This window comes from Anastrepha ludens, chromosome 5, assembly GCF_028408465.1.
Source record: "Anastrepha ludens isolate Willacy chromosome 5, idAnaLude1.1, whole genome shotgun sequence".
Classification (NCBI taxonomy): Eukaryota; Metazoa; Arthropoda; class Insecta; order Diptera; family Tephritidae; genus Anastrepha; species Anastrepha ludens.
Window position 1 is genome coordinate 73842287 of NC_071501.1, and position 25216 is coordinate 73867502.

A 25216-nucleotide genomic window follows, 5' to 3' on the forward strand; every position below is an offset into this window, starting at 1 on the left:
TCAGCACCTTACATATTAATCAGTAATTTTTTTAAGAAGTACATACATATACATATATGTGTAAATATAATCTGTCGAACATAGGTATACATGCAGGAGAAGATAGCTCACGATCATTTATCTTCATGCACACCCACTCAATTGGTTTTGATTAACCCGATCTATGCCCACATGTGGGTCTAAATACATACTTACATATGTACTTATATAGATAAATGCATGCCTCTGTTCAGAGCAATTAAAAAAAAATAGACGAATACAATAATTAACCGCAAACACACGACTTTCTAGCCACAAAATAAGGTTTTTATTGCATCTCAAGATCTATCATTTCACTAACGCGTGCCTTTCGAAGTAAATAAAAATAGTGCCCGTCTTGTCTATTTCGAAAAAACTTAGTTCAATAAAAATAAAACGCTGGCAATATTTTGCCTTCAAAAATGTATGCCAAAACGTGCCACGCTGCGTCGTAAATTAATCATATCTCAATACTTTTACGGTTTGTTTGTCGTCTATGGTTTGCCGTCTACGGTTAAAGAGACTGGTAGTTTATTTGAGTTTTCATCGCTTATTTCATTTATTTATCACACCTACAAGGCGTGATATTATTGCCTTCGTATCTACCAAAGATTAGCTCTGCAAGATTGCTTCGGTGTCCACGATGGCGCCATTCTTTTCTTTGTATTTTGATTTTTTTATTTTTCGGTGGTGGCGCTAATGCCAAATAAAAATAAATATTATTTTTTTTTATGTGTTCAATGAACTGTGTGGCAGTTATAACAAATATGTATGTATGCAGATCTTTAGTTTGAAATTTCAATTTAGAGTAAATTCTACACGTATGTCTAATTGTTCAAAAGATTTGAGTTCGATGGGGATATACGAATATAAAATCAGAACTGTAAAGAATTTTCTTTCCTCTCTACCATCTTTTTACCATAATCTATGAAGCTTTACATATTTTGCGCTCATGCGCACTTACATTAGTCCAGGGGTATTACAATTTTATGCACATAGCGATTGTATGCTAAAGCATATAAAAACAAAAATTTCGAAATTTGAAAAAAAAGTTCGATTTTTTTTCATCGATCACATAACGGTTGAATGTAACAAAAAAAATTGTAAATTAAAAATTTCGAAATTTGGAAAAAAAATTCAAATTTTAAATTTGTCATATAACAAAATAAATGAAGCGTGCAATGGTGCTTCATTGGGCACAAAGGGTCAACCAAACAAAAAGAATCAATATAACACAAGTAAAATCTTGAAAAACAGGTTGAGCCACGTCCACTTTTGCGTAAACGCGTGTATGTCTACAAATACATATATAATCGACTTTTACACCCTTTATTGCGTGTTTGGCCGAGCTTCTCCTCTTATTTTTGGTGTGCATCTCTGATGTTGTTCCACAAAATGAAAGGACCTGCAGTTTTTTGTCGCCTCCAAACGGCAAATATAGGGTTTTTCAGTAAGAGCGCTTCAACTTTTGAACTTTTTTGAATAAAACACAAACGGTTTGACTTTTTTAACTAGAATAATTTTTTTTTTTATTATCGAGTTTGAACATATACATTTAAGTATGAAATTCGATTTCTTTTGCATGACGACCGCATGCACGTTTTACGAAGTCCAATCGTTGAACACAATTTTCGACCACTCTTTTGCATAAATCGGCCGAAATTCCAGCAATTTCGCGTTCAATATTGGCTCTGAGCTCACAAATCGTCGCCGGCTTGTTACTGTAGACCAATGACTTCACATAACCCCAAAGAAAATAGTCTAGAGGCGTCAAATCACACGAGCGCGGCGGCCATTCGACCGATCCATTTCTGGAAGTAATGCGCTCATCGAACTTACTCTTCAACAAATCAATTGTAGCGTGTGATGTGTGGCTTGTGGCCCCGTCCTGTTGAAACCACATTTCGCCTAAGTCCATACCATTCAATTGCGGCCAAAAATAATCGTTTATCATGTCGCAGTATCGATTTTCATTCACAGTAACGTGGCAATCGTTCTCGTCAACGAAAAAATATGGGCCAATTACGCCGCCGGCATGTAAACCGCACCAAACAGTGATTTTTTCGGGATGCAACGGTGCTTCAAGAATCACGTGTGGATTGCTTTCTGCCCAGTAACGCATATTTTGTTTGTTGACAAAGCCATTGAGCCAAAAGTGAGCTTCATCACTGAAGATGATTTTTTGGAAAAAATTTGGATCATTTTCGAATTTCAGAACGATTATTTTCATAAAAAATTTGCACGATTTGCAATCGTTGCTCAAGTGTGTAGCGTTCCATGATGAAATGTATACTAATGAAGTTTACAAATGACAAGCGAAAAATAAAAAATATTGCGTCGTTCGCCCTCCCTATCGGAAAAAAGTTGAAGCGCACCTATTGAACAACCCTATACTTTTTTATGAGAAGCTTTTTCATGGTAGAAATACACTCGAATGTTTTCCATTGCCTGCCAAAGGGCTATTACAGAAACGTTTTCTATCATTTGGTGCTTCATACCGGAGCTTTCGAACCATTGGGCACCACCACTTCAGCTACGTCGGCCATATATATCGAAAACGACTTGATAAAATTCGCCCAAAAGTGTATTTATTTATGTATTTAGAAATATCTTCATATTAAAATAATAACATAAATTCAAATAATTAAAAATAAATATATTAATAATTTCCTACGACTATGTAAACTAATAGGTACCTGGGTACTCTAAAATATATAAAAGACACAGATTATTTGTTTGGATTTTCTAGCTTTTCTGGTTACTTCTAAGCGTGTATCCTGAGTCTGACAAATAAATCAAACGACTACTTAAAAGTCTACTGAAAAACAGCAGATGCACTATTCATACATACACACATGCATATGTAGGTTCTCGTCTATCCAAAATTCCTAATTAAGAATATAAATACATTCTCATTTAAAATGTATGGTTTACTTAAATATAGATAATTGTAGTATTTACGATCGGCAGCCAATTACAGAGAAGAGAATCTTTGTTTCACCATTGAATTTCCCTGTCCAAGTTTACTATCCACTTTTATTAGTCACTATATTTAAGTTGAGCTACCCGGATGAGACCAATGGCTTCCTAAATATACTCGTATATGCCTAGTATAAATATGTCTACTACTATTGGAAATATTTTCTAGAATGGCAATTACAATTTATTTCATTTTGTTTATTTACATTAAAGCCCACATACTTTCGCAATTCAATCAAGTAGAAATAAATACTTACATGTGAGATAGGTAAATTCGAGAATTTGGCAAATCATAATTCGATTTCTATTTTAGCACTCAACAAAAGCAAACCCATAAATTTAATCTAAAATGACAAAAGAAACGCATTAAAGCAACTAATTTTGATCTTATTGAAGAAAGCTTTATGTCACAATACTTTTATGCGCTCCATTGCCTACTAATATACTATATATATACATATATATAATTGGTGCGTACACCCTTTTTGGGTGTTTGGCCGAGCTCCTCCTCCTATTTGTGGTGTGCGTCTTGATGTTGTTCCACAAACCGACTCCGAAGGGCAGATATTTTTATGAGGAGCTTTTTCATGGCAGAAATACCATTGCCTGCCGAGGGGCGACCGCTATGTTTTTCTTGATTTGGTGTTTCACCGAGATTCGAACCTATGTACGTTCTCTCTGTAAATTCCGAATGGTAGTCACGCACCAAACCATTCGTCTATGGCGTCCGCTATACTATACTATACTGCTAATATACGCCAAAGATTATAAATCCTCCGTTAGGGTGATTAATTTTGTGCCACCTTGTAGTTGCGCCTATCAGAGCTCTCAGATCTATACTTTAAACTATGGTTATGATGGATTGTTTGACGTTGAGGTACGTTTAAACCTAAGAGCAAGAGGCTGAACTAATCAAAACGAACTTCACTTGGCACTTCCTAATCTGAACTTATTTTACAATAAAAATGGCCTTGCACTCAGATCTAAAAGGTTTTTTTTTTTTCTCAATTTTATTCTTGCTTGAATGTTTGGAACTCATACAATCCCGTCTGCAAGATTCGCAGGTTCCAAAAACCATAATATTTCTTTTTAATAAATATAAAAACAGATATTTTTTGTAGTGAAATCTAAAGTTGAAACTTGAGTGGTTTGCAATCTCATCTGTCATACAGTTTCGCTTAATATCCCAATGGCACGGGATCCAAGGCGATTTATTTTTCAGTCGTCTTGAGGCAAACCCCTCAACTGCTTGAAAAATTAAGCTCGGCGTCAGTCTACATACAAATGTACAAATGAATATGTGTATATATGTACGTATGTATCTAAGAACATTTTTATTGCTTACACTTAACAAACAAATAAATCGCCCTAACAATAAAAGTATTTGTTTATTTGTTTGCTAGCAAAGTCAGTCCGTCAAGTTAGTCAACAAAATGCGCATTCATCGCCACATCGCCGACGCCACTCTATTAGTGTAACCACGAACACCACTGCCGGTATGCTACCACTTGTAATTTTCCACTGCTTTCTTGGTTGGCATTGAGACAACGGGATACACATTTTTTCTCTCAATCAACAGCTGAGACGGCCTACTCGAACACTCAATTGGCCTAGTCTGCTTAGCACAACGACTATTGAGGCGAGCGTGCTTGGCACATGACTACTATTTAGTTGGTGCCGAGTTCGATGCTCACTGAATGAACCATCATGTGAAAGAATAAGTTTTTTTCTACCAGTGATTGCTACTCCACAGTCAATGGCAAACCTGCTAGCGGATTTCTGTCATGAAAAAGCTTCTAATAAACAACTACAAATGTGTCTGCCGTTTAGAAGGGTTTATAAGGCCAATCATATGTGTTATTTCATTATATTTTTGTGTATTTATAATCGCTTGTGATTGAGACATTGCTTTTTATTCAATTTCTTAAAATAATTCATTCCGTCTTCGATTTTTAGTGTGGCTTCGAGCTGTTCTAAATCTGCGTCTTCTGTGTCTTCTTTTGGCAACTTCTGCAGTAAAGCTTGAACTACGTCATTAACCGGGTATTCTTCATTGGTTACAATACTTTCATAAATTTATTATCGCATGTTATTCAATCTTGTAAACCCCCCTTTTTTTAATTTTTCGATATTTCGATTTGTTTTAATGTAAACAAATTCTGATATTCTTCTTTACTCGCGCAGTAACCGATTTCGACAAAGTGCAATAGCCGTTTCTTTCACATGCAAGTCAAGCCAGGTTCTTCCCCTTTTGGTGTTTTCAACGCGATGGAGGTCTCCCTCTTTCTCTGATACACCTTCGGGTATCGTATCGAATACTTTCAAGGCCTATCCAGGTGGAGCTAGATAGCAAATAAGCCAATAAGCCTCCACAGAATATTGCTTTGAATTTCTCTAATTTTTTTCATATGTTTAAACTGGGATTTGAATATTAGGGACGTCATAACAGGCGAGTCCACGTTAAGCGGATATATGTCCACGTATATATATAGGTATGTATACGAGTATGTATTTAGTGCAGCGCGGAGAACTCAGAAGTGGAAGGTGTAACCAATATCAGACCGTTAAGCAGATCTTAGCGAATTTGAAGGAATCAGCTGATTGGCTGACGTAACAGAGGTCATGACGGCTATTTGTTCACGACAAACCTGAGATTGTGCGAGTGATATAAGAAATAATCAACACAGCCACTGCCCCTGTTACTTCATTGCTGTCTGAAGAATGGCTGATTGGACGAGTGTGAAATGAGCGAGGGCAATTCTGCTGCCAAGTACCCGATGACGTGGCAGCCGAATTTGCTCCTACTCTCACAATTTCGCTTCGGTTCGCCAAACCTTGTAATTTATCATCCTTGCGAAGGACCAACGCCGACAGTTGGTTATGATTTTCACATTTTGGCGCATCCACAATTTTTTTTCATTCTTATTCAACAGGCAGTTTCCTTATAGTAAGCAAATCAATATTAGCATTAGTACCACGGAAAAGCTTGTGCTTGTAATGGTTTTTGGCGGTTTCTATTTGTTTTTTTTTTTCTTTCGCAGTTTTCTTGCTTTTTTCTTGTGCATATTCAATCGACTCCGCACATAAGCCCTTTTAAGACTTTGTTTACAAACAAGATTGGCCTTTTTTCTCTGTTTCTGTGCATAGTAATTCGCAATATATATGTATGTATTTATATACCTACTCACATATCTACTTAAACGTACATATGTATGTACGTACTTATACTTATCTGCTTATACTCATTTATTATTTTTCGTATAAATATCTTTATTTACTTCGCATTGCGCATTTGCTGTGGGAGGCCGACATAGTACGATTCATGCCTACCCATACACATCTATACAAATCTACATATACATATCTACTATACATATATTCAAAGTGAGCAATCTTAGTGACGCTTCTCCAGTCTGATAAACTGGCGGAAGCTAAATGCCGACGAGCCTTTGAGCCAGCCGGCCGCCTTCTCGCTTCTAAATAGCAATACAAATGTGAGATTTTAACAATATTTGTATATGTGTATATAAGTACATGCTGTATTTGCCTGTATCTAAATTCTATGTGTGTGTGCATTTGCAAGCATATGTGTTTGCCGGTTTCCGCGTATATTGCACAGAACATGTGGCGTCTGCGTGAAAATTTCTATACATTTCACACCATGCCTCCTGACGTTGATTCGCTCAAAAACCACTTTGCTTGCGCCACTCAACTCGCCACTACGTTCACCCTGTGTACCCTGTGTACTCTCCACTCCAGCCAAGTACCACTTATTTAAACTACTCTGTCGTATCGCCGCTGCTGGCGCTTGAAAATGCGCTGTAATTTTCCATTCCTTCGTCTGTGCGCCCTATTGCTTTGCAATTTCATTTGCCGTGTGCGCCGCCCGTTATTGTTTCTGTTTTTATTTTTGGTTTGTTTTTTCCTTTATCCCCTTTATTGTTTTGTTTTGATACTGATAACTTATTCCTCATTTGCACATCTTTCTATAATTGAAAATATTTGAAGTAATAAAATCGTTAGAGAAGTGCCTTTGGACTCGCCAATGATGTATGATTTTGTTTTTTGGTCTAAGGGGGGTTGTGACTGTTGACACTGGTAATGAAGCTACGAAAAGCGCACAATAAAAAAATTATTACTGGCCCCCTCAAAATAATCGCTTTTATTTGCTGTAGTTTATTTATTTACTACATATAAATTTTGTATGTGCAAATTTATTGTTTTGCATTTTTCCGATGCTATGCCTTTGTAAACACATTTTTTGTAGTGTGTTTTTTTATTTTGTTTTGTTTAGTTACAAATGTATTGTATTTTGATCTGTTTGCTATTTTGCATTTTGCAATACATGCATTTGTTTGTTCGCCTACAACGAATGTGCCTGGTTTCGCATTTTAATCACAAATTTTATTCGCCTGTCAGCTGGCATGTGTCATTCGTGAATGCTCCAACCATATTCATACGCATATGTATGTATGTGCATAGTTAGCATACATAACAGCCGCAGATGCATGTGCCTGCCATGTGTATGTATATGTAAATGTTTCTTGGCATGCCACATTAGCTAACTGGTTGTCTGTCAAATTGCTTATCAAATTGTTGCTTGACGTGCCAATAATATGCTTATTTCATAATTACATTCATGTCCAGTTGCGGAAAATTTTCAACACAATAATAATTGCCGCTTTTGCTGCGAATACTTTCCTAAAAGTGAATGTTTATGAAACAGATATTTTGTTTTTTTTAAGTTGGAGGTGGAGGGTACTGTAATTTCTTATATTTTACCATTTGAATAAAATATTTTGGGTAGTCTCTTTTTTACTTGGCTGCTTGTTCCCGGGCAGGCCAAAAGCCCGTTATGATTACCGTGAGTCTCCAGGCATCCCGTTGTTTCATCTTTGTCAATGTTGACTATCCGCGATTCGGAGGTATTTTATATTCTTGATTGCAGCTAGTGGTGGTCATCCATCTTTGAAAAATTGAATCGAAGTATAGGGTTTTTCAGTAAGAGCGCTTCAACTTTTGAACTTTTTTGAATAAAACACAAACGGTTTGACTTTTTTAACTAATTTTTTTTTTATTATCGAGTTTGAACATATACATTTAAGTATGAAATTCGAGCAATTTCGCGTTCAATATTGGCTCTGAGCTCACAAATCGTCGCCGGCTTGTTACTGTAGACCAATGACTTCACATAACCCCAAAACGGGACGGCTTGTTAAATGGACCGTAAAATGGCCGTAATGCTCTTAAAGTAGCAGCAACAGAACGATTATTTTCATAAAAAATTTGCACGATTTGCACTCGTTGCTCAAGTGTATAGCGTTCCATGATGAAATGTATACTAATGAAGTTTACAAATGACAAGCGAAAAATAAAAAATATTGCGTCGTTCGCCCTCCCTATCGAAAAAAAGTTGAAGCGCACCTATTGAACAACCCTATATAAAAGAAATAAAGTATTAAATATTATGTAAAATATTAAAGAATTATTGATATATCCTGACTCTTCTTCTAGTGCTGGAGGAAATAAATGTACTAAGTGGAATTATTTAGGTTGCAGTTACTTCCGCACGATTATGTTAATCATTTGTTGATATGTGGATTTTAGTTTTGTTCAGAAAACTGTTAGTGATTTGGTTAAGCAAAAAAATTATAATATTTAATTTTTAATTTTAAAAATTAGTATCTATATTTAATTTTTTTTTATTCTATTTAATTTTTTTCCCCCCGAAATTCCTTCATTCGCCAGCACCACTCATAGCATCAGTATCAAATAAGAGACTGCATAAAATTGCTAAAAATTTTCCAAAATTCCTTCATTCTAGCACTACTCATAGCAGCTCCAGTCTCAAATAAAAAGCAGGATTTCTTCTTTACAAGAAATTTCAACTATTTTATCTACTAGTCTTTGTAGAGAAACTTTCACGAGCTTCGTTTGCAAAAACGAGGTTAGTTTGTAGTTAGTATGTATTAGTAGCCGTTGGTTTTCCAGCCCTAATGTACTCGTACACCTACTGCCTATGCTGCAATAAATAGTCGTAATGATTTCTTCAGCGCAATGGGACTACACCACGATTAACGTCGATACATGCAAGTCATTTAATTGCAGTTTGAATGTAGTTAATTCATTCCTATAATGCGTTTTTTTTTTGCAAGTACTTACTTAGTTGCACAAAGTTCAAACACCATTTCGCTTGACTTGTTTTTCAAAACAATAAAGTGCGATTTTTCCTTGCCATTATCATCGCCGCTGCAATTTAGCTCTTCCCGCTCGCTCGCTCGCTCGCTCACCGTTATGCCCTATCTCTGTTGAGTACTCTAAATCAACGACAATTTTTTCAAATATTTACAATCACATTTAATAATCAAAATGCATATTGCATGCAAGCTGCACTTTTTTATAGGTAATTTATTATATTATACGTTTACACACATGCAGACATATGTACGAGTATATATGTATGTGCAGGAATGAATATGCATAGACAGATAAATTTCAGTGGTCATTTAAAATTTAATATTCATATGTTTCTGTGGCGCATTTAGTTTTGTATTCATCACTTAAGTGTACATACTTTTTAGTGTGCTCATTAATGATTGATTGGTCTGGCTGGCTGTATCGGTTTGTCGGTCCCTGTTGGCCTGTGGCTATGCGCCTGTTTGTTTGCTCTAAGTTCATATTATATGCTTGCTTGGTTGGATGTGTAAATGCGGATGTTTTTCTTCCTTCATTGTGTCATATTTTTCATAGTAATTATGCCCATTAGTTTTTTTATTTACACATAATGCATACTGATTTTCAGTGCGTTTGCTTGTTTATAGGTAAAGATTGTAGGTGTGTGTGCTGAGTTCTTCTTCCTTGTTGCCAATATTATGCACCCGCTTAATTGCATTGCAAGGCGAGCGGTAGAAAATGTTTATTTTCTTCTCTTTGAAGTGTGAAAAATTGTGTGTCATTAAAAGACAATGCCACAGATAACGACTAGACTGTTACTTGCTTTGCTGAATGAAATCAGTTGGAAGGTTAAGAAGATAAGAACCAGTTTACATAGCACAGAGCCGCGGTGGCGTTAATCGGGATTACCGGCACAGTTAACTCTGATTAAAAATGTAGTGTGACAGACGGTTGTTACACAGATTAGTGAAAAGCTGATTTGCTTATTGGATAGTTTTGTCAGTAATAGATAGACTGCAGGCAAGAAATACAAGCATTAGCTGCCCTGATACTAAGAAATAACTGTTTATTTTAAAAAATATTAAATTGTAATTTCTCAAACTGCTCCGAAATATCGAAACATTTAATGTAATTTCGAACGTGTTAGTGCAAATTAGCATTGCATCGAGTCTTTCTTGTTCTTCTCTTAGAAAGTTTCATTGTTTTTTATTCACAAAAGACTGTAACTTAAATTTTTCGGCAATGTTGCCATACAAAATTCCTCTAATCTGGTTAAATGATGAGAATTAGGTCTAGTTGTCAATCCGCATTAGTTGCACTTAATTCCGAAGTAAGTCGTTAATCGGCCACCGTCTGTCTAGTCAATTACTTTCTTTCAAGCCAGAAAACTTGTTGCCATTTAACGGAAGAAAAAAGAGTATTTTGCAGCTTAGTTTTACATTTATGTCGCGCTGAATATTTTTATAGCTTTCTTTTTAATTTTTAATTAATTTGACTTGATTTAAGTTTGTTTCAATTCTATTTTTATTAGTCATCAAAATCAGATTTTCTGTTCTTTATCAAATGAAATTAAACTCGCATACAAGGCATCATAATGTCACGGCGAAAGAAAGTAGAGTAATTGTGAAAATAAAGAGTCTTTCAAAAGTGACGCCTAGATGTCAGTAGTGAATAATTCCTACACAGTACCTTTTTCATGCCATCTTTGACATTTGTCAAGTAAACAAATGCACAATTTTACAATATAGAACCAACAACATATCACAAAATTCCTGGTTGGTCTTTTTATAGAAATAATCGACAGAATGAGTCGGCAATTCAAAGGTTGGTCAAAAAATGTCAAGAAACTGGTTCTATCGAGGAAAGAAAAAGGATTGATAGTCCAAAAACAGTCCAACTCTATTGAGAATGTTGCTGCTGTAGCACAAAGTATTGCTAAACAACTTTTAGCATTGATATCTCGACGTTGTCAACAATTAGGCATTCATGAATCGGCCGCTTGGCAGATTTTACTTGTAGACGTGGCTCATGGTGAACATTCAAAGGATGTCATTTTCCACATACCATTTAATTGTTAAGAGTCGTATGTTGAATAAAAATAGTGAAACAAGAAAAAGTCTAAAACTTGAGAAGCCATTTTCGTTAATTTTGTGCTGACATCCTCATATTAAAGGCTAAAGAAACGAAATCAAATCAGCTGCTCCATTAATATCACCTCTCACCTTGTATTGATTCGCCTTGCCTACATACTGTAAGTGACTGATCAATAGTGCCGTAACTCAAAAAGCCAAAGGTCGAGCTTTTATGTTTTCATTTTACTAGGCCTCCCACATTGGATTATGACACTATTGTAGTAAATAAGCGATATGTATGCATGTATGTACATGCGAAATCAATAATATTTCAAAAGAGAAATTCGAAAAATGTGTTCATCAAACGGTAAAATATGTACTTGTATATGTATGTATTTACGTATCAGGATAAATAAAATGATAATAACACTGCATATTGCCAAATTTTGGTTATTTATTTATTTAGTTTCTAATTTCAATAATTTTTTTTTTATACAAATTTGTTTATAAAAATAAATTTATGTTTACCAAAAAAAAAAATTAATAAATAAATTAGTTTCAAATTTAAAAATAAATTTAATAAATAAATTAGTTTCAAACTTTCTCAATATTTATAAAAATTGGGCACATGCTCATTAAAAGTTCATACTTTTAAATCAGAATTAAAAAAACATTCTAGTTGATTTTTGGTAGTGATGGTGTTGCGCATTTACTCCGTATATCGTATGCATACATTTTTTTCATTTTTTAAGCCACTTCAAACTTGCAGTTTATTATACTAGAATTAAAAGGGCTATAAAACTGCATTCCCTAAACTTTTATAAAAATTCTGAAAAAATTGAAATTTAATGGAAATTGGACGAATTTTCCAAAATTGTGCATAAAGTTTTAAGCTTAAATTTATGAATAACTTTTTTACTAAATAAAAAAAATATTCTGAAATAAAGAAATTTATTACTAAATAAAAGCAATTTATTACTAAATAAAAAAAATTATTTTTGAATAAAAATTAATAATTTGAATATTATATACAAATACAAATACTATATACAAAAACATTTCATTGAGATAAAACAAAATTTATTACTAAATAAAAACAAAAATATTTTGAAATAAAAAAAATATATTACTAAGTAAAAAATATATATTACTAAGTAAAATAAAAAATTTTGGAATTCAAAAAAATGTTTTACTAAATAAAAACACTTATTTTGAAATAAAAAAAATTATTACTAAATAAAAAAAAGTATTTTGAAATAAAAAAAATGTATTACTAAATAAAAAAATATATTTTCATCTTTACGCGCTCCATTGCTGCTCCGTTTGTATGCTGTAGTTTTCTAGTTCACAAGTTTCAAATATGACGTCAATTTCAAAAATTATAAATCTTCCGATAGGGTGATTAATTTTGCGCCACCGTGCAGAATGAAGCCTCTTTTTTTAAACGAAATATAATTAATATCAATTTACAAGAAAAATATAATCAAAACTTATCAATATGTTGTGTCACTTACTTTATAAAAATATGATTTATGTAAAACTCACTGCGATGTTCTATGTTTTTACTTGGCTGTGTAAATAACTTGCAAAAAATTATCTACATATACAACTCGCATTTATTTTTATGACTAATCCAGCGTTTTTCTTTCGCCCTACTTTATAGTTCAATTTATTATATATTATCTGCATTTTAAAGACAAGAGGAAGATAGCAATGATTGTATTATTTTTTGTTCGTCTTTTTATTGATATAAAGGTGTCCAAATACTTCGTTTACTTTACCGTACATTTTGCTATATTATAATAGACAAAATTGTTATATATTTTCATGAGAAGGCAATAATTGCTACATATTTACGCGCACATGCTCCGAAAGAATAAAGAAATGTGTAATTTTTTATGACTCATTACAATGATGACTTCAGTTTACTATTCTCGATTCAATACTTAACTGTTTCAGTTATAACTAATATATGAACGCATTTTTTCCTTTACTTTGAATTTTCTTTCATTTTAAGTGAACCTTTGAACTCTCAAAGTCTAAATGCGTAGTAACGCATGTGGCATGTGGCATGTTGCATGTAGCTACTTAACTAATTACCGCCATCAAACAAGTGCGCAAAAAATGTTAACGTGCCACCCCCAACTCCGAAAAGATAAAATAAAAAAATTGAAACAAGTTTGTTCGTTACGCGTGTAAACCTTTTGCGTCGTAAAGAACAGTTCGTTACCTTTGAAGATACACATTTTTGTATGTGGTTGTTGTTGAAAGCTCTTTTGCAGGATTTGTGGGTTTATATCGTTGATAATAAAATAAAGGAAAAAATAAACCTTGATGGAATAAAAAAATACTGTAGGATTATAAAGCGCTTCTGTTTCATAGAATGATTTATATCTAGACTTAGACTTGGAATGGTTTATATCTATGTACATATGTAGGTATATACTAAGAAATTCTTCTAACAAGACTATTTGCATCCCTAAAAATATGCATTAAAAATGTATTAGAGCGATTCCATATGAAGTTATTCAATCATTTTGGGCGTTGTCATAATTTTTTCTGAATATTCATTTGTCGGCTTGACTATAATAAAATATAAAATAATAAATATTTTGAAAAAAAAAAAAAATTGCCAATTGTTCAAGGTTTAAAATTTTGCTAATTTTTTAAAGTGAAATATCTTTGTCAACATTTTTCTTTCACATTTTTCACATCTTTCGCAAATTTTTCTGAAGATTTGTTCATTCGTAGGCTTCAGAATAGTAAGAAGTTAGCCGGAAAAATTTAATAACTTTGAGATTTATTCAATGTTGAAAATTTTTATATATGTATTTTTTTAAAGTGAAATGTTTTCGGTTCTTCTTATTATTTAGATAAAATTTGAAACTAATTTTTTGGGTAAAACATATTTTTTGTTCAAATTTGTTTCAGAAATTTTTTTTTTTTTGAAAAACCCAGATTTTTTCTTATCTTTTGCATTTATACTATAGGTCAAGCTAAACCCAGTGGGACTTCAATAACTTTTCGAATATGAAAAATAATAAATGAATAAAATAAAGTTGAGTATTTTTTTAAATGACAAAGAAACATTTTTGTACAAAACTTTTTTATAAAATTTTTTAGCAAAAACACACTATTGTTTTTGTTGCAACGATGAGAAAACAATGCACAGTTTGTTTTTGTTGGATACACAATTACACTTTTTTTTTTTTTTTTGAAATATGTCGTAAAAAAAAGAATACATTTTTTATTTTTTAAAAAATATAATATAATAAAAAAAAATTTTTTTACTCAAAAAGAGCGAAAGATTTTGGGATTTCATTTAAAAAAATAAAATTTTCGGCATTGAATTTACCTAAAAATTATTAATATTTTTGCGAAACTTTTCCAATTCACTTCTAATTATGCTCAAGCCTGAACTATGAACTAATTTTCATTATTATTTCAAAATTCAATTTAATTTTTATCGCTCTTCTTACCTCACATACTGGTTTGAGTTTAGCAGTTAAAAGATTGCATCATCGGTGCTGAATTGAAATTTGTTTCGACATTTTTCAAAGTGTCCGTCATCACTTCAACTTCATCACTTATGACGCCATAATTATTTCGCAAAGGGGTTCCTTAAGAGCCAGTCGTTGTTAGTATTTATTCAGCTAATATACGACGTTTTGCTTTGCTTGGCAGAGCTACATAAATACGTATACACACACAAACTCACATTACATTTACATATAGACATACATTTATCTGTCTTTAGCGTGATTTATGATAGCTCCACTTTTATTGTTATTTTATGTATTTTAACTGGTTTCTTTTTGTGCTTTTGCATGTTTTTTTATTGTTTTTTTTTTTTTTTGCAAAACAATGACGTATATCGTTATTGTGTTAAGTAGTCAAGACAGTTTTGTGCGAGATTCGGTTGGTCTCGGATTCGAGACACAGGAAAACGGTTTTACCTATAGCGGTCGCCTCTCTACTGGTAACGAATGGCAAACAAGCGCTTTACTCATATCTGACTGCCTCAGGCCCACAAAGCTTTGCGACAATATCATGAAAGGAAAACAAATTGAAGGGAAAATATAGGGTGTATGCGCCAATTATAGAATCAAGTGGAAAAAGATGCAAAGTGTTTAGCCATGAAGATGATTTTACTGTTAAACCAAATAACAAGTTAAACACAAAAAATGTGTGCTTAACTCTAAAATCTTGAGTTTTAAAAAAATATTATGAATCTAAATATAATAAATTCACCAAATGAAAACACCTCAATATTGTGATTAGTTTTGAAAATTGTTACATTGATTTTCTTGTTTTAGAAATGTTGATTATATACGTATGTATGTATATATATAGTATATGTATAGGCAAAACTAATCACAATATTAAGAAGCTTTCATTTGGTTGTGGACTATATATCCTAATTTTTTGTTTTTATTCTAAAAATGTATTTAAATTCATAATATTTTTTTAGAACTCAAGATTTTAGAGTTAAGCCCAGATTTTTTGTGTTCAACTCGACATTTGATTTAACTATAAAAAATCATTTCCATACATATACAATATATATTTTATAAAAGTTTAGTTCATTGTTAAACAAACACCAAATAATTCCAAATTTTAAATCTTACACAAAGATTAGGCAAAATTCGCAAACTCCACAGTTTAAATTAGAATCTCTGCCATTTTGCTCTAGGAGCGATAATATGAGCAGAGAAATTAGTGTTTTTGGAAAAAAATTGGTATGCAATTTTTCAGTTCATTAATTTTTAGTGAATAAAGTACAAGTTTGAAGTTGCTAAAAGGTCCCACTGATTTTTTTAAATTTTTTTTTTTGTTTGTATTGTAGTTTTGAGTATGTAAAAACAATTTTTTTATATAGAAGAAAATCAATGAGCTATACTTATATAGAAAACAAATTACGAACATTCAGGAAAACAATTCATATAGACATCGATCAGGGAAGAATCAATCACTGGTGCCCAATCGTCCCACCCTGCAAAGCCACAAACGATGTCGCACATAATGGCATGCAAAAATGAGCCTTTCAAATAAGAGATAATAATATTTTCGATCCGTTCTTATTGGAAGACTATAGAAGCTATGCATTTATTCGACTTAGATAGCAATCGTAGCCGATTTTATTTCCTTATTTTTCATATATTTAGTTACTGCAAAACTTTTTTTTCCATTTTTATCACGCTTTGTTGCTCACAATTCTTATTATCAAATGAAAAACATCTCTGTGCGTGTATGTGTGCATAAAAAGTCACAATAAATTATTATCAAAAAGTAGCAAACAACATAAACTTAGTCAACTATTTAGACGCACATCAAATATTTGCAGATACTTTTTCATTTATTCCAATCTGTATGTATTCACCCCATTTCTGCTCGTCTGAGTACCCGCTTTCTATGCGACTCACTCAATTTTGTGCATACTCAGACGTACGCAAGTTACTAATTTGAGTGGGAAATGTGCGCATACTCTCACAAATACAAGCACAAAAATCGATTGCAGATACAAAAATGCCTGCATTATCTGCATGCACACATTCTCATCTGTAGATACGCAGAAAGTATCTACTGGTCGGTCTGCTTGGCCTGGTCGCACCGGGCTGTGTGCTGTGACATTCGTTGTTCACATGTTGCGGTAGCGATAGAAATACGAGCTACATACCATATACCAGAAACTCAAATTACTCTGACAAACATGCGCACCAACCACCAACCAACCAAATGAGTGATTGAGTGTGGCATTTGAGTCGATAATCGGGTGTTTGCCATACAATATAAAGGTGTCGACATTAACCGGCAGACGTTCAGTCGCCATATAAACTTGCTACCAAAAACAACTTACACGAAGCTAAACAAAAGTACGCTTCTACTGCAACAACAAAAAGTGAAATTAAAAAGAAAGCAATTACAGCAATTTGAATCAAATAATACAACTTTTTTAAAGTAAAATATTGTTTAAGTCAAAAGACTGAATTTAAGAATTATATTAATTCTGAAAAATCACAACATTAAATACCAAAAGTATTTTCCAAAATTTCTAAGTACAGTTTTAAGCTATACAATACCTTTTGTACATTTTGCGCATGAAAGCCAACTTCCAAGAGCAAATTCATTAGAAAGACTCAAAGTGAACAAATTTTATACTCAAAACCAAAAAGCTTACATTCGCGCACCAATACACACAAAAGTGACGCAAAAGCTCCGTCAATCGTGCATTTTTCAACTCGTTCAAGTACAACTCGTTATCGTTACGGGCGCCGACGACACATCGCGTACATTGAAAAAGGTTGCCTGCCCAGATAGCCGAGTGGCTAAAGAGAGATACAATTTATTGAACATTGAAATGAAATTCAGTTATTGCTGAACTTTTGTAAAACCAACAACACCCTTAAAAGATCTGCTGATAAAGTAACTAATAAAATATAAAAAAATTTATAACAAAGGAAGCAAAGCAAGAAAATCAATTTATAAAAAATAAATTTAAAGAAGCTAATTATAAAAGACTGTGTGCCTTTTCTAAAAAACAAAAGTAAAAGGAAATTAAGCACCAAAAATCTGCTGAGATTATATTAAATATAAAGCAAAATTAACAGAGCATAACTTGCAGCAAAACTATTTGCTAAACGTGATAAATAAAAAAAGCTCTTTTTTACGTCAAGAAAATCGTGTAATTTCTTAGAGTTCACTAAGGAAAAATTTTTTAAAGCTGTGAAATTGTTATATAATTTCGAAACTGAAACTAGCGCTCATAAAAAAGCGATAAGAGACGATACTCAAACACATATCACACACACCCAAATTAAATCATATAAAAAAGTTTAGGCGGAGAGTACCGCTACTAAGACAAAAACGAAGCATACATATAACAAGGAAAAACTTGTCAAGTAAAAAGTAAAACAAGCAACACGCGCAACTCAGAAAAAATGATGGGCACCATGTCGATGCGTCAACCTGAAAACTGGCTATACGAAATTTGGCAAAAGGGACAAGACAGCCCTTGCTATGTAATGGTACCCAATGCAAAAGTAAGTTTCTGCTTTATGAATGGAAAGAAATATGTATGTACTTAGCAGAAAAAGTGAGAAAATTATGATTTTGTGTAGTAAGAGATAAAAATCGCAGAAATATCTCAGAGTATTTAGTAAAAAGTTATAAAACGAATTTTCTGGAAGAAACTAATGTTTGTGGGCGATAAAAAAGTGGATATTAGAAATTGATGTTTTAATTTTCATAATAGAGAATAAAAAAATAAAAATTTGTTCAATATTGGAGGACATAAAAATGAACTTTTATGTTTTGCGGAATAGAGCATAAAAAATATAATTTTCTTTTTAAATAGAGCATAATTTTTTTTTTTTTTTAAATAGAGCATAGAAAATAATCAGAATAGCGCAGAAAAGTATCGTATTCATGCATAATCCGAAAATCATACGAGATATTTTCATTGTAAAGCCACCTAAATTTCTGCATGAAAATATACATTTTATATTTATGCGCACTAGAAAAAGTTCCTTACAATATTTTTGAAGCGCTTGCAATATGAATTGATTCAGCTGAAAGGAATTAACTTGCCACTAGCATAGTACATTTGTATGCATGTATGTATGCATATAAAAAAGATCGATTTATTTCGGTTAAAATGAGAGTAGATGCAGTGAAACGTGGAATTTCAGCAGCAAATACCTATTAAACAATAAACCTTAAAAAAAATTTACAAAAAATAGTTTTAAAATATCCTGAAATCATTAGTTTGGGTGTGAAAAGTCTATTAAACAACAAAAATTTTTATAAAAAAATTACATGATCTTAAAATTATTAGTTTGAGAGTAATATTTCTTAAAAAAAAAATTCAGTTGCACCGTTGATTCCAGCAGTTTTGCTTCTCTGAACGCAAAAATATCTAAAACTCGATACAGAAAACTATTTTATCTTAAAAAAAAAAATTTCTTTTGGAAATATTTTACTTCATAATTATTTTTTCATTCATCTTAATGATAATTGGCACTGCATTAAAATTTTTGAAATGGAATTACTTACACATTTTTTAATAGATTTCTAATAATCAGATTATAAAAAACACTTTGCTTTAAGAATATTTGTTCAAATTGCTTTCTCACAAATGAATTGCTGAGCTTCAACCAACTTTTTCTTTTTCCAAATTTGACACAAATACAAATTTTTTTATTATTTCCCGTGTCGTATATCGCTTCAATTGTCGTATTTTCAATCGATAGCTGAGTCACCCAAATGACTGATTGCATGCAGGGATTTAAAAGCATTCAGCTTTGACACAAACAAACGCCACTGCAGCAATGTTGCGCAAAAGTTGACAAACTCGATAAAGAGGGGACAATTTTTTGTGGAAAAAGATTGATTATTAATACTTTTTAATTTCACTTCAAAATTGAATGCTCGACTGTTTTACAATTTATAAAATTTTTTTTAAAGAGATGTAAATGTAAATTTTGCTTACAGCAACCAAATAAAAGAACAAGCCTCTAATAAGGGCAGCAAACAGTTTCGTGTATAGTACAAATCTGGGACAGCGCTTAGGCCAAAACTCTTGCAGCCCCACGCTTTCACACAAAGCCGAATGCATTCATGCATACTCGTACATAAATACGCACACAGCTGAAATACTCGCCATATTTCCTTTGTTACATTTATCTGCTAAAAGGCGACATCTTCTTCTGGGCTATTTATCTGAGAGCCAAAAACCAACCACTCCCACGTCATTGTAGTCGCCGTCGGCGTGCAAGAATTCTCGCTATACAAGCGCGTAACGCATAGAAATGCATTCGACAGATAACCAAACACTGATCGCGCCCCAACCGTATATGGGACTGGGCAATGGCGAAGCTGATGTATACCAAAGATCGGAAATACATGCATGTAATCAACCAGTTCGCGCTGGGTGAATGGCAAACACAAAAATATCACCATGGCTCTGTCCTCAATTTGCGCGCTATCGCCTCCGATGTCGATAATCTCAAGCGCTGGCGGCGTCGTCGGCGAGAATGATGGCAATGCCAAAGAAATAAAAAATAATAAAAATAAAAATGCACCCGCACGCATGCCAAGAGCTTGCGCGTTGAGACGCGGCGCGACAGATTCGCTTGCAATAAGTGTGTGTGCGAAGGTCAAAGTGAATTGTAGCAATGTTAGTGGGGGAATAGTATAGCCCGTGTGTATAGCCTATGCCATTAGGCTTATTAAGTCAGCTGTATCTAGAATTGCCTTTAGATCCACTTGTCACCTTAGCAGCTGTGTACATTTTATTACTTGAATAGACGAGTATGTGGAGAGTAAATAGGTGTGTAGCAGCAATTATTGCGCGCACGTACGCCTACAAATAAATTTGCAATTTAGAATACAGCATAGTTTAAAGCTTTTGCGCCTAACTGTCTCCAAGTCTATTAGCCATTAGCATTGACTCCATTCTCGTTCTATTTGTTGTAATTTGTTTGATCTTTTCGTCGCTATGTTGTCTAGACTGTACACATTTTTCATGCCACACAAAAACGTTAATCCAGTTAATTGTTGATCGCTGTGTAGAATAGAAAAGTGCATAATTGACTTTAAGGACTTGTGAAAGTGATTGCTGAGTTGTTGTTAGGCGGCTGTAATAGGCGCAGTTAACAGTTTCATGTAAAATAATATACATTTTTTTTATTATCCAATATAATTAGTCAAATTGAAAAAGGTAGCGATTTATTCCTTATTTTTTAGCAAATAATATAGCTATTGTGCTTTTTTTAGTTTCCTCATTAGTTGTATATGGGGCATACATTTTCATTAACTAAATTAAATAACAAAGTCCAAATTTGTTTCTTTGATAATATATACATACTTGTGGACGACATTTTTAAGAAAAACTACTTAAAAAAAATATCTCTCTGCACAAATCATTGAGCAGATAAATTACTAGTACTTCAAAAAAATTTCTTTAACTGTTCGTAAAAAATTTTGGTCTCTCGCATATATGCACTTAAATTGTGTTTGAAGCAATAATACATTTTCTGATAATATCAGTACACTTGCATATATTGATCAAATTCCAGCACTACTCAATTGTGTTGTCGTATTTCTAGATTTACTTTCAAAGAATCTCAAATAAAATGAGCCTGACCGCTTTGGAAGTATAATATTAAAATAAGGTATTTGGTTTTTCAGTATCTTAAATCGATAAAGAAACAAAGCAAAGGTATTATAAAAAAAAAAAAAAATATCCAGCACATTTAAAGTAAGAAGCCAAATAGCTATACTTACCATAAACTCAGCACTTGTTTAGCTCTTAACTTTATTAGTTGCTTACATACCTATTTTTGGCACTTCTTATGCTGCTCTTGTATATACACGTGCATAAAAGTATAGCCATGTATATCCATATCTACATTTTTATTCGCCAATTCGCTTTTTACTCGCTTTTAACTACCTGATTAACAAGTTGCGTATTGTTATGATCATATTTCCAACTATTTTTTTTTTTTTTTTGTTTTTTTTTTCTTCACTCTTTTTACTGATATTGTATTCAAAATATGTTCGACTTCTCGCGCATTTTAACATTTTTTTTTGTTTTTTTTTTTATTATTTCCTTTGCTCCTTTTATCTGGACTTGTATTTTTTCATTTATTTGAATGTTTTTTTTTCTGTCTCACATATTTTTTATACCTCAATTTTTTATTTTCTGTAGGGTTTTTTGCGCCTACTATCATCAATAAGATGTATGCGCCAATTACTCGCATGTATGTGCGTATGTATATGTCATCGTATACTATTCATTCTGTTTTATTATTATATTTGTAAACAGGTTTTTTGGTTTATTTATTTTCCTTTGAGTTGGCACGATTTTATTTTGTACGACTGCAGCTTATCAATTATATTTAAATAACTTTATTTTGTTTTGGCGATTGGCAGTTGAAAGAAAAACGATAAAAGCGCAGCACTTGTACTTCGAATTCCTCTTTCTATAGTAATTTGTGGCATATCTTGCAAAACCTGTTTTTGTATAAGTACATTTTTTGGCGCGTGCTAAATTTTTTTATAGACGCGATTTCTTCGGCTCACTGGCGCCTTGTAGCAAAATACCATAAATTTGGTAGATTTTCGAGCGAAAAAAAAGAAATAGCAGAATGCAATTTGTATTGTAGTGTCTTACGTATTTGTTTACATTTTAAAAGTTTTCCTTTGCAAATCTAAAATGCAAACTACACCTTTTCAGGTTTGAGTGCAAGGCACACGTATATACATATGTATGTATGCGAATGTGCTTTGATCTCCTTTCTGTAGTAAATAGGCAATTACTTACTCAGCTGCCTGCATAAATGCTGTTGATTAACATTTTTATGTTAGATTTTCGACTGTCTGCTGTTATCAACCGTAATCATGTCGATTTTATCTTACAAAGTCCATTTAAGTGCGCACCTATCCCACGGCCTTGCCACGTCATTCTCACTTGTCACTTGTGTTGTTTTTATCAATTTCTTTAAAACTTTTTATTATCATTTTGTTGTTCTGCGCATAACATTTGAATTTGACGAGTTCGAGATATCAAATTAAAATAAAAATTAATAACAAATAGATTACGATACTTTTAAAATTGTGTGGACTTTCGCAAATATTACATATATCATTCCACAAGCTTATTTTTATATTTATCGCAGTCTATTGCGTTTTTATAAAAATTTTCAATTCGCAATATTTTCAGCTCTCAAACGCCAACATTTTCGCTAAGAAAATTATTTGATGTTTTCAACACAAGATTAGTCATATTATATTTGTTTGTGATATGTCGCCTGACCGGGTAATAATCACGAATTCAACTGTTGCTGATTTTTTCTTGCGATGCAAAATCTTGTTTTCGAAACAAAAAATTTAGTCTCTCATCTCTCGACAGACACAATAGTGGAAGACATACTTGTATATTAGTAGGGAACTCAGGTATTAATAGTTTTGGGTGTGAGCCAAAATTTTTAAGGTTCGCTATCGAAGCATGAAATTATTAACTTTGAATTAGCGAAAAAATCTTTGAATTAAGTGCAATGAATATAAATTCCTTTAAATTGTACAACTTGATGTTATCCCGCAAAGTTTTGTTTTTGTTTGCCGTCACCTACGAAGCGTCAAGCGCTGTTGGGAAAACATTTTTAGTATGTTTTAACGCCTCTTACATCTTTACAAATTGAATGCCAAAATTATTATGCTGTTTTTTCGATATTATCTGCCACACTCGAGGTGTATACCTCATATCAATAAATACCCAAATTTTATGAATGCAGCCTAAATTTATTTTTATTTAAATAATACATGTACACATACATGTACATACAAATATCTCAACATTCCACAAAATTAAGTTTCTATTCCGTAAAGTTCGGCACGTGTTTATTTGGCTTTATGTACTCGTACATACATGTCTTTCAACAAACATTCTCAGACCTTGGCAAATAAAAAATGGACTGTCTATTAAGAGTGCAAGTATTTTGTTTATTATTCATTTTTTTGTTTTTGCAAATACCACATACATATTTATGCAAATAAAATGCGGTCATGCCAAAATTGTTCGCACAGATCATGGCAGAAGAGAATGTACCGCATTAAGCGCACATTGACTTTTAGCAGCGTTCTATTCGAGGCAAACGCAGACAGTGCAGCTTTTTGTTATTGTATGTATAAGTACATATCTGTAAGAGAAAAGAGAATTAATATGAAAAATACCTGTATTATCAGCAAGTAATATATGGTATACCGTTAACTATCAAACTTTCGGTTTTTGTAGACTTTTTTTTGTGTTATCTAGGCAATTTTTTTAAGGTTATGACGTTCTTCCTTATAGAGGAAAAATATCGTATGCGCCTGAAACTATAGGATTGCTGCTTAATCAGTTTTCTTTTTACTCAGCAATTATTTTTATTTTATTTTTCTCATAAATTAAAAACAAGTAAAATTTTCCCTAAACACTAAAAAATGGAGCTAATTATATTGTATTATCTATAACTTTTTAATTTTTTTTTAGCTACAGACATAACCAGCTGCTGTGTGTGCTAAAATTTCATAATTTTTCATTTGTCTTCTTTCTCTAGAAACATGAAAGGCCACGATGCACTTAATATCCAAGCAATAATATTTTCTTTTCTGCTAATATTGACCCACTTAAAACCAAACAAAAAACAACAAGACCATTGACACATATTTTTAGTGCTCTTTCTTTTTTATCTGCTTGTCTTGTTAGAAGACAAGTAATTGTCTTAATTAGGGCTAAGCTTTTGTTTTTCCTTCCCATAGTCATAAAGTACCACTACCAAATTGATTTTTTGTTTCTACCCACCTTCACCACTTTTTTTGCTCTGTGCTACACTAACGTCTATTACGTGTGGATTTCAAATATGCCACCCTCGTTTACCGCACAATTTTCTCATAATTATCGGCACATGTGCAAATACTATGTGCTGTAATCAAGTAGCCGCACAACTATTATATGTGCAGGAGCGCACATGCATACATGCATATATGCATGTCTCTCTTGAACAACACCCACACAGCTTTCTCTGCCCTAACTTACACGCATTTCTTGTAGCTCACTTTAGTGATTGTCATATTGCTTTAAGTGTCCCACTGGTCCGATTTTGAGTACTCACACTACCCGTCCATACCGTAAATACTACAAAAATAACAGATTGCTGTGTAGCAAAAATACAATTTCAGAAAAAGACACTATGAACTTTTCGTTCGTGTTCTAGTTTATTTGGCATGGAGCTGAGTTTAAATGATACGTGCCACGTGTTTCAATAACTTTTGCCAACATATTTACGTATTCCGAGGAAATTACATGCATACATACAAATATATTATTGACGTTGCAGTTCTGAATGTTGGCCTGTTAACAGAACGTTGTTCTGTTCTTGTCGTCGGTAGTTCGCTACTATTGCGTGATTGCATATGTATGTATATGCTAAGGT

General features: G+C 32.8%; 1 protein-coding gene across 3 annotated transcripts in view; it reads left to right on the forward strand.

Annotated features, from left to right (window-relative positions):
• Positions 1-25216, forward strand: part of LOC128863513 (protein bunched, class 1/class 3/D/E isoforms-like) — a 168144-nt gene that overhangs the window by 137495 nt on the left and 5433 nt on the right. The window contains exon 1 of one of the 3 annotated variants that reach the window (XM_054102718.1): positions 17048-18283. The exons of the other annotated variants lie outside the window; for them this stretch is intronic. Coding sequence (XP_053958693.1) covers positions 18182-18283 — 102 coding nt within the window. The 5' untranslated portion in view covers positions 17048-18181. Of the gene's footprint in view, positions 1-17047; positions 18284-25216 lie in introns of those variants that run through there. 3 annotated transcript variants of the gene reach the window in all.